The sequence below is a fragment of the Tyto alba genome, unplaced genomic scaffold (genome assembly GCF_018691265.1).
Source record: "Tyto alba isolate M040663 unplaced genomic scaffold, T.alba_DEE_v4.0 Super-Scaffold_8, whole genome shotgun sequence".
In the NCBI taxonomy this organism is placed as follows: Eukaryota; Metazoa; Chordata; class Aves; order Strigiformes; family Tytonidae; genus Tyto; species Tyto alba.
The window spans coordinates 19,216,393-19,226,527 of NW_024881329.1; the positions used below are offsets into that span (position 1 = coordinate 19,216,393).

Here is a 10,135-nt window from a genome sequence, read left to right on the forward strand (position 1 = left end):
CCACGTGCAATTCATCAAGTTTTATTACTGTAATTAACCACAGATACGGAATTGTTTCCACCAAACCCCACAAGCATTTGCCTTGTTCTAGTCCATTAGGAATCTTTCCTTATAAATAACTTAAGGGACACAGGCAGGAGTCGTAGGATAAAGTGCTGAGCAAAGCAAATCCCATTTCCATTAACGTCAACTTGTCGCTCCCTCGGTTATCTAGTGTTTCCTGAGAAGGGGGACGTGAGGAAGGCTGGAGCCTGTAGCACCCCCAAAAAAATCCCCACCCTGTTCGCCCCGGGCACTGCAGGAGAGGCCAGGGACACAGGAGGCTGCTGAGATGGGCAGGAGGCACCGAGTCCCCCCAGAAATGTGCCCCCCTCCCCGAAAGCAGCAGCCCGGGATGTCGTGATAGCCCGGTTTACTTCAAAAAGCAGAGAAAATATCCACGCGTTGAACTCCGGGGAGCGACCAGAGCCCTTGGCGAGAGGCTGGAAAGGCTCCTGTGGTGGATAAAAGACAGACAGACAGACAGACAGACAGACCTCAAGGCCCGGGCTGCTTCTCCCCGCCACAACCAGTTACCAATCGCCTGCAAGCCGAGCTGGGCTCTGCTTCTCTTGCATTCCGGGGAGTCTTCTTGGAAAGCAGTGAGTATTTTGCGCGGGAAATACCGCCGGAGATTCCCGCTGTGTCTTTTGAAGAGCTGCGAAAAGGGTGACGGTGCGACATCTGCGACCCGCGGAGCCGCTACGGTCTCATCCTGCGTAATGCTTTCGCATCGACGGGGCGATGCTCTGCTTCCTCAGTCCACAAAAAAACAAACAAACAAAAAAAACGACACACCCCCCCCCCCCAAAAAAAAAAATGGAGGGAGCAGCAGAGGACGCTCCCCAGGAGTCCTGATTTAGTAGCCAGGCCAAGCAGGGCGTTGAGGGTTTGGAGGTGGGGGGTACCCAAAGGGTTGGGGAGGTCCAGGAGGATAGGGAGGCTGCGGGGGGATTGGGAAAGTTGGGAGAGGGGGTTGGGTGGGGTAGGGGCACTGGGGTCTCCCTGCTCCAGGTGGGAAGTAGGGAGGGTACCCGGGTCTGGGTGGTGGTGGAGAAGGGTGAGCGCTAGAAAATGGTGGGGGGTGAGGTGGACCCCTGGATGGAGACCAGGAATAGCCCGGCGCCGGAGCCGAGCTCCCCGAGGGGGGTTTGGGGTACCCTGGCACGGCGTCGGCAGCCTGCACGGGCGGGTAACTGGGACCCGGAGGAGGTTTATAGGGAAAGGCGGGCTGGGTGCTCGGCTGGGAGGAAGCAACGTGTCCCACCGTGACCGGGGAGCCGGAGAAAGGAGCAGGAGGGAGAGCTCCGTGGGCTGTGGGGCCAACCGGCATATTTGGGGCCGGGCTGTAGGGTAAAGGGAAGGAAGGAGCTCCTGAAGGGAAGGGCTGAGGCTTCGGCGGGTCTGCGGGCGCAGGTAGGGGAGGAGGCGGCTGCTGCGAGTCCCTGCCGGGCTCCTGCGACGTTTCCAACTTCCTCAGGATCTCCTGCAGCTTTTCCACTCTGACACGGCGCAAGTGGGCCAACTTCCTCATCGGGGAAAACTGCTCGAGAAATGTCTCCAGAGGCACCTCGCCCTCCAGGAACTGCTCGGCCATTTTCTGGAAGACGAGACAGCCTCGGGTTCAGCACCACATCCCTCTACTCTCCTTCCCCAAGCCCAGCTGAGGATTTACACCTTTCTCAGAGACAGGTGACCATCGCACCACACACAAGCAACCAAAGGACAATCCGATGTTTTGAAGCAACACCAACCCACAAACAGATAATCCTTGCTCTAAGGGATTAGGTTTGGCAGTATAATTACAAGTCTTTGGGGACTAATCACTTGAATTGCTAATGGATTTAAGCCTTAAGCTCACCTCAGACTCCTCTTCGATTTTCTGGCTTTCCACCTGCAGGAGATCCAGCAAGGTTTGAGGATGCATCGCGGCTGAAAATTTCTCTGAGGAAACAGAGCAGCCGAGCAAAATGTTAAAACACAAAACCAGGAAAAAATCACTAGCACGCAGCCCCGTTGCGCTCTCACAGGAGTGCCTTCCTGCCTTGGCAACTGTGGGTGCAAGGAGAAAATGTGAAGAGGAAAGAACTTTAGCCACTGCCGCCCTGGAAGGGTTTTTTGCTGGGATAGTATCCTTGGTCTGTCTTTGACCAGGAAACAAGAGAATACAGATTTTATAAGCAGCAGAGTCCCTTCTGTCCCCACCCTAGAACATTTCTCTGCTCGGTATGGCCCAGGTAGGCAAAAGGGAAGGATGTTGCACTAACTGCAGCCCACGTGACTCCATCGGAAAGCGTGCAAGCTTTGCAAATGCTCACCCAGTTTTGCCTTTTGCTCTTTGCACCGCTCGGCCAGCTTCTGCAGCTCTTCGTATCGGTTCGAGAGGTCGGCGCGCCCCGTCTCCAGCGGCGCCTGGAACTTCAGGTTCTGCTCGGCCAGGCTGCGGTTGGCGGCAAGGGCCATCTCCCTTTCCAGCTGCAGCTCCTGGACCTGCGGGAGGAAATGCTGATGGTGACGGGGGGCAAGCGAGGTGCTACCGAAGCCCGGGCTGCATCACGCTGTCCACACGCACCTCCTGGGACTCCAGGGCCAGGCGCTCGATCTCTTCTGCGTTTTCCTGCAGCTCCTGGAGCTCCTCCACTGTCCGGTTCCTCAGGGTGTCCATCCTCCCGCTGGAGCTGCGGACGGGGAAAGAAAATCAAATAAAAATGAGGTTTTCTAATAGGTGCTAAATCCTACAAGGGATTGAAAACCGGCTTTGTTAAACTGCTTGAGGCAGCCACACCAGGGAGGTTCCCCTATAAAAAAATCAGCGAGGCTGAGGGAGAAAGGAAACAGAACATATCCCTTCAACCCTGCTTTGGCAACCGGCTTTTTCCCTTTTCACAGCTTATTTGGAAGGATTACTTGAGCGTGCCAGACGGTTTTGTGAAGAAAACACCCACTCCCAGCCGCTCGACAGCAGCGCGACATCACCCCAACTCTCAATACTCCAGCTGGCTTCTCCCCACACCATCCCACTCCACGTCCCCGTCCCGCCAAGCAAACCTCCCGCAGCAGGGGGGCTGTGCCCCCTCCAGTGGTCCCCCCCCACCCTGGGTCTTCCCACACCTCACCACCTCCCCCACTTCCTCAGCTCCTGCTTTATTTGATGCGTTTTCTTTCTCTGTGTCCTCCTTTTTAGCTATGTGGGGCTGTCGCGTCCCGCTGCTGCCTTTAGAAAACATTAAGTGCCAGTGTTATTCACGTGTGGTGAGCTTGATGCAACACTTGTGACTTTAAAAAGCGGCGAGATTATTACTAAAATCAAGGGAATAATGAATTTGCTGTGCTATATCCACAATTTATCCCAAATAATCCGGGCTGCTTGGTAGGATTTTGCAAATATCAGGTGTTTGTGCCTCAGATACGGGATGCAACAATGTGGAATACATTAAAAAAAGAGGGGAGGGGTGCAGGAGCTGAGAGGGAAAGGGACATACCAAAGAGGTGATGGGGATTTCAACGTTGTTCTGATCGTTGGTGACTTTTCTACTTTTCACCCGGGTGACACATCCCACCGCTGTCGCTCTGGGGACGTTGGCATCAGCCTCGGCACCTGACGCGGAACGACAAGGGGAGGTTTGGGGTTTTACCAAACTTTTCGACCCCAAATCCAGCCAGAGCTGAGTAACAACCACTTAAAAGCTGGGGAATAAGCTCCCTCACGACATGCGTGATTTCAGCCAGCCAGCAGAAATAAACTCGTTGTTGTCTTTGTTAGTGAAGTTTTCGGGGAAAAAAAAAAAAAGTAGGAATAGTAAATGGGTAGGGCAATCCCCGCCGCTGCACGGGCAAGGGGAAGTGTCCAAATAACCGCCGGGAGGGTGGCTGAGGGGCTGGGCACAGTCCTAGGCTGCGGGAACGGCGCAGCGGGGAAGGCGGGGGGGAAGCGAAACCGGGGCTTCCCCCGCGGTTCCCGGGACGAGGCCTGGCCCGGCCGAGGCTTCCACCCCCTCTGCGCGCCCGCGGAGATCCCGGCGGGTAACGAGTGCAATCACCCAGCGGAGGGGCCGGGGGTAGCGGTGGGACGATAACGAAGGGGGAATGAGAGGAACGGGGGTGGGGGGAGGCCGTTACCGGGACTCACCGCCGCGCAACCGGGACCCTCCCTCCGCCCGGCGCTTCCGGCTTCCGGCGCGGCAGCGGAAGTGGGCGGTGCCATCGCGAAGCGGAGGCGGGGGGGGGCGGTGCGACTCCCCCTCCCCGGAGGGGTGGAGGAGGGGGGTGGTACATCCCACCTCCGCCATCTTGTGTGCCCCAGCAGTGGGGCCGCTGTGCGCGTCGGGAGAGGCTGTATTTTATAAATATTACGCATTTTTAAAAATAAACACTACGTCTTTATGTGCCGGTGTATCTCTCCTCGAGCTCTGGCCTGCTTGAATCGTTACATCCTACCCGTTTGTGTCTCGCAGGGCCTGCCCTCTGGTACCACCCCCCAGCAGCCTCCTTTGTAATTGATGCTAATTGAAGTTTGTTTTTTATTTTATACCTCCCTGGGAGAATTGTCGGTCTGCCAATTTATTTTGTGCTGTTGATGCATCCTAACGCTAGTCTTCCAACACCGTAGCGATTAACCTCAGTATGGCCTGGCTCCAGCAGGAGCTTGAGCAATGCAAGCAACAGATTTATCAGCTTTACCTGCCAGCCCAGTGGGGCTGCTTCTGATACCTGCGAATTGAGATTATTAGAAAATAGATATTTGTGGAATAGAATTATTAAGGTCAGTTTGAGCTGTTTTAACCAGTTAACCATTGTGCTGCAGATGGGACCAAACCCATATACTGGGGAATAGTTGGGGTAACTCTATAAGGAACTCGTAAATCACCTTGCTCGAGACGGTTCAGCCTTGTAGCAGCAGCTGAAAACAAACATAAAGATAAGGAAGCTGCAAATTAGCAAAAAAAACACACCAGGCCAGCCTGGAAGGACAAGATCTACATGACCTCAGGGCTGAGTTTGCACAGAAATAAGGGTCAACTGGTGGACACAGTGAAGAAGACTATGAGCCTTCATCTGAAGACCCCCTGAAGACTCCAACAGGCATGCGCAAGAGATACTAACGTATGCTAATGAGTTTCTGGAAAAGTTATGAATATGGTAAAAATATGATAAAAATGCAATTAATATGTATGATTAAGGTAGTATAAATGCCTGTTGATTTTGTTTTCAGACACACACATTAGAAGGAGCTCTCCCCTATGTGTCCAGCGCTGTAATAAAGAATTCCTGCTTTCTAAAACTCCAGAATTGAGTCTTAGTGAATTAATTACTGCTTTCCAGTAACACTTCTCCCAGTGAGCACACGTTCCCCTAATCGCCCTGGCTGCCATCAGGGCCGTGGAGGTTTGGAGTGGTGAGAGCAGCTCTGCGGTTCTTCTGGACATTGGTTCAGTCTCCACATGCGCCTGGAGCGGCAGCTGCTACATGAAAACTTTTGTCCTCGCTGGCTCACTCAGAAAAATGGAAATCCATCGAGCCAACGCCAAAGATTAGGCGAGATTAATTGTTATGACATGAGTTGAAAGGAGAACAGCATTGCAACAAAGCTCAGCATCGTGTACCGAGCAGGCAGCTGGTTGAAAGTCAGGCGTTGTGGGTTTGGGTTGGATTTATGGGGAGATTTGAAGCAGTTTCTGCCTTGTCATGACCTCATCAGCGCCTTGCGGCCAGGGCCTCCCACACAGGCAGCCTCCTCCCATGGTTCATGTTTTGTGGAGGTCCGAGAGGAAGGAGAGCCCCTGCAAAGCCGCGTTGTTCCCCGCAGGTTGTCTCGGGCTGAGTAGCAGCTGGCGTTACAGGCACTCATTCTGGGTGTCTTGGAATTCTGTTGGCCGTAATCCTGGTAAATCAAGCCCTATGAGAAATGAAAATTAAATTAAAGCATCCTTGACGGGTAAAGGGATGGGGGCAAAGCGAGTGTGGAGAGATAAGTGTCAGTAAAGATGTGGCGGAGGTGGAGACGGGGGATAAGAGCGGATGGAAGCGCGAGAGGACAGAGGAGGGGAGATAACGGACACGGAGTGCTTAGCTGTGGGCTAAGACATCACATATAGACCTCCTCAACGCGCCAAAAATTCATATAATGGCGTTTTCCCCAGGCGGCATAGCTGGAACCGAGAGGTAAAAGCAAATCCTGCTTGAATGCCTGCATTAGCTCTTCCTCGCACAGAGCAGGAGAGATCCTGAGCAGCATGAGACAGAAGCAGCTCTCATCTTGTCACCCACACGAAGCCAGCCTCCGCTTTTCCACCCGTATTTCTGCATCCCTGCAGTGAGGGTTATGTTGGGACGGGGAAAAGCTCCGCGTTGCCGGGTGAGACACACTCGGGGTGCTGAGGGGAGAGGGATGTGAAGGAGACGGCAAACGGCTGGGCAAGGTCACCCAGCTGTTAGAGAAGTGCTGCGATCCAGGCACATGTCTCAGGAAAGGCACCTCTCAGCCCTGCTGGAGACACACACCACGTGAGGCCTGTTGTATAATAAATACAAGTCATATGAGTCCTAATAGGTCCTCGATGGTTTAATCAAGGACAATTTGTTCGTAGCGTGGCTGATAACCGGGTCAAACCCCAATGTTACTGCAAGAAAGGGGACTTGACTTTCCAAAGGGAGATCGATATTTTCAAGGCTTGTTTGAGAAGCAGTCTCCACAGACGTGGAAGGGCTGGAACACATTTAGTTATCAATTTATATTAAACTGTAAGGACTGAGTAGAGGATAAACTAAGTAGCATTCAAATTTGTTCTTGGCAAGGAAGGAAGAAGCAGAAAAGCGTCTGGTTATATGATAAAGTGTTACCCAGCAATCAAAACTGTGATGAATGAGTGTTTTCTGGTTAACGCCGAAGGATGTGCCCATTATCTGTTTACTAGCATCCTTAATTTTTGTAAGAGATGGTTTCAGCTGGTCATGATACATCACACAGTTGCTTTATTAGGCGACAGAGTCAAAGGCCAATATCCAATACACACCATGAGCAAAAATGGCGGAAAATGGGCAAGTATTCAAATTACACTAAGTACCAAAATTTGAGTATGTCCACCAGCTGAGCTGTTCTGGATCAACAGAGCCCTCGTGGCTTAGGACAAAACTGGCAGAAAGGAGTAAAATGTTTTCAGAAAGGAGCATTCGGCTACAGAGCCAGCTTCTGAAGCAGCTTAGGTCGGTTTGAAGTCTTGCTACCCTGAGGAAATGAAGCTGTAATCCTGAAAGTGTTTTGGAGTGAAATGGAAACTTTCTGGAGTCTGCTATCGATGTAAGACCTCATTACCGCAGCTGATGTTGTTTGCAGCTCCTTGGGCTCCGAAGTGGAGGGTGGCAGTGTTAGACTAGAGAGCAAATTAATGAACAGCCAGTGAAAGGTTAAAAAAAAAAAAAAAAAAAAAAAAAGCACAGCACCTCGTGCAAAGTTGATCTCTGTGATCCTGATCCTTTGTCAAATTTCACCTTTTGTTCATTATCTGGCCAAGTTTATTTGTGGTTTTGGTTGAATGTTCCTTCTGAGCCCAGGAGTCAAAAAAGATTGTGCTGTTCTTCTTTCTTCTAATGTGATGCTGTTTGTTTTTAAGGCAACGTCATCTGTGTCCCACAGTGGGGAAGGATTCAGACAGCAGAAGATCCTTTCTCAGAATCCCACCCACCTTTTCATCAGGAGCTTATCAGAAAACACCATTTCTCACAGCTCTTCTCAGCACTCTGTCGCAGATGTTTCCCTGTCTGTCTGTCGGCTCGCTGCTGCTCTCCTCTCACCCAAGCCACAATCAAATCAGTCCCCTTCCTGCACTTGCCCTTGTACGAGTAGGAAGCTTTGTGGTCCACGTGGTCCAGCCACTATCTAGGCAGCCCAGTCAGAGAATAACGTTCACTGATTTAGCAACCGCACACTGAGGCCACCAAGGGTGTTAGTCACCCTCCGGGATCCCCCGAAACAGGTACAAAGAGGTCCTGGCCCCCCCAGGAGTCCTACCCCAGCAAAATTCCACCCACCACCAGCTCAGCAAGGATCAGCCCATGTTTCTGGAGGCTTCTTTGATAACGTCATCAAATATTCTTACATCAAATCATAGGGATCTGACACCCCAGATCTCTCTCCCCTCTGCCTTTGTGCCTTTCATCTGACAGTTCTAATAAAGCAACTGTGTGATGTATGATAAAGCCTTTATGGGAGGGACAGGAAAGACGAGGAACAGGGATTGGAAAAAAAGTTTCCTTCCTTAATCTGCAGGTATTAAGATAAGGTATATCTCCATAAGGTGATTTTTTTTCAGGCTGAGCTTTTCAAGCCTGCACAAATAAAGTTGGATAAGGCTGTTCCTGAGCTGAGTCAGCAAAGTCCTTTGCCAAACAGCCTGAAAATTCATGTACGGTCCTGTTCAGCCCAGGGGGGTGAGCCCAAAGACAGTTATAATGCATCCTAGGTATCATTGCCTAATCTCATGCAGTTCCCATCAAGACTTCCAGGCACCTGGCCATCAGGATTGATCCTATAATTAATTGCAGCAGTCTCCTGGCCCTGTGACTGTTGCATTCCTGACAGGGACTTATTTATTTGCCCTTCGGGGCCCCCTTTTAGAGCCAAGGCAGCTCTTGGAGGTGCCCATCTCCTGTTGTTGGTGACCTAGATGGTTCGGGGTGTCATTTGAGTTCCCTCCAGTGCATCTCCCGTAGCCTTCAGAGGGGCTGTCTCTTCACACAGGAATTGCTGCCCATCACTGGAAGCAGCAAAGCATAAAACGTTCCTGTCACCAGTCCAGCACCACCCTTCTCTGCAGGGGGAGGTCAAGGCCACCACCCAACTCTTCTGCCTCTGCAGTCAACCACAACCACTTCAACTACCAGCCACCCAGGGCCACTGGGTGTTTTATTTTTCGTAGTCCTTAGGAGCCGTTGAATGCTGCTGCATAGCCAGAGCTCATCGTGGGCCCAGCAAGGAGACAAATCCAGCCTTAGGCATTGAAACAACAGACATTAAAATCCTCCATTTTTCTGGACACAAGCATAACTCTTGGGGGATTTTATCGCAGAGGAATCCTAACCCAGCCCCAGCTGCCTCAGGAGCAGGCAAACCAGAACTAAAGGCTTCCAGGTCCATCCCTCCAGCTGCTTTTGGAGAACCCTGCAAGGATCTCCGCAACGTTTGGTGCCCTCTGCCGCCAAGCAGAGCTACAACAGAGCGGCCACGCTCTGTCACCCAGCTCTGTCACCCAGCTCCCTGCCCTCCCCTCAGCCGCCTTCTCTGCCACAGTGGGCATGCCGCAGGGTTGCCTTTTGAGCTCTTTGCAGCTTGGTTTATGAGTTTCCTCAGGGCTCCCTGCTCCCTTTGCAGGGCAAAAGGTGGATTACTCCAAAATCCGGCATGTCTCCTTCCCTCCATTTCTCCACCAGTTTTGGAAACATCCAGGTCAGCAGCCAGACCTGGCTCCTTTTTGTCCTACCCTCACTTCAACGGCATCCCGGGTTGGCTGTCCCCGTCTTCAACAACACGGTGAACCCACCGGGCTCTTTGTGCTGCTGATTTCCCTCCTCCCAGCACACGAGGCTGGAAGGGCTTTAAGTGACAGATGGGTCGCGATACATCTGCCTCCAAACTCAAGGGGTCTGAGGTTCCCCAGAGGGCTCCAAAACCGTAATAATAAAGACTGAAGGGAGCCTGGCTGGAAAAGGCTGAGGAAAGAGGTGCAGATGCGGAGTCACACTGTCACCCATGCAATAGGAAGATGCTAAAATCCATCTGTCCTCCCTCCTCCTTGCAGGGAACCTGCCCTGGGGGGATCAGGGCTGAGAGCCAGGTCCTGGAGGGAGAGGACCCTTAACTCTGGAGCTACCAGCACGAGCCACTACCATTTCCAGCCCAGGAAAGACCAAGCCAGTGTGTTTCTCCAGCAAAACCCTTCCCATAGAAATGAGCCACCAAGATTGAAGGGAACGACGCTGCCCTGTCCGTGCTGAGAGCTGTGCAGTGCCCAGGGCTGGCTGACCTGCTCTTGAACCTTCCCTCTAGTCATCAGATGCACTTCAGGGTTTATCATCTGAGAGGGCATCTCTGTAGCCCTAA

The 10,135-nt window shown here is 52.2% G+C and overlaps 1 protein-coding gene across 2 annotated transcripts; it reads right to left on the bottom strand.

The window, feature by feature from the left end:
- Positions 1–5: 5 nt before the first annotated feature.
- Positions 6–4,225, bottom strand: VPS37C (VPS37C subunit of ESCRT-I). 2 transcript variants are annotated; one of them, XM_032994005.2, is made up of 6 exons: positions 4,159–4,225; positions 3,522–3,637; positions 2,612–2,717; positions 2,358–2,529; positions 1,901–1,983; positions 6–1,639 (listed from the first exon to the last, which is right to left on the bottom strand). In XM_032994005.2, the coding sequence occupies exons 3-6, from the start codon at positions 2,702–2,704 to the stop codon at positions 899–901; spliced, it is 1,089 nt and encodes a 362-aa protein (XP_032849896.1). In that variant the 5' UTR covers positions 2,705–2,717; positions 3,522–3,637; positions 4,159–4,225; the 3' UTR covers positions 6–898. The 2 variants fall into 2 exon arrangements, with proteins under 2 accessions (XP_032849896.1, XP_032849897.1); XM_032994006.2 differs by having other exon boundaries at positions 4,169–4,220.
- Between the last annotated feature and the right edge of the window lie 5,910 nt (positions 4,226–10,135).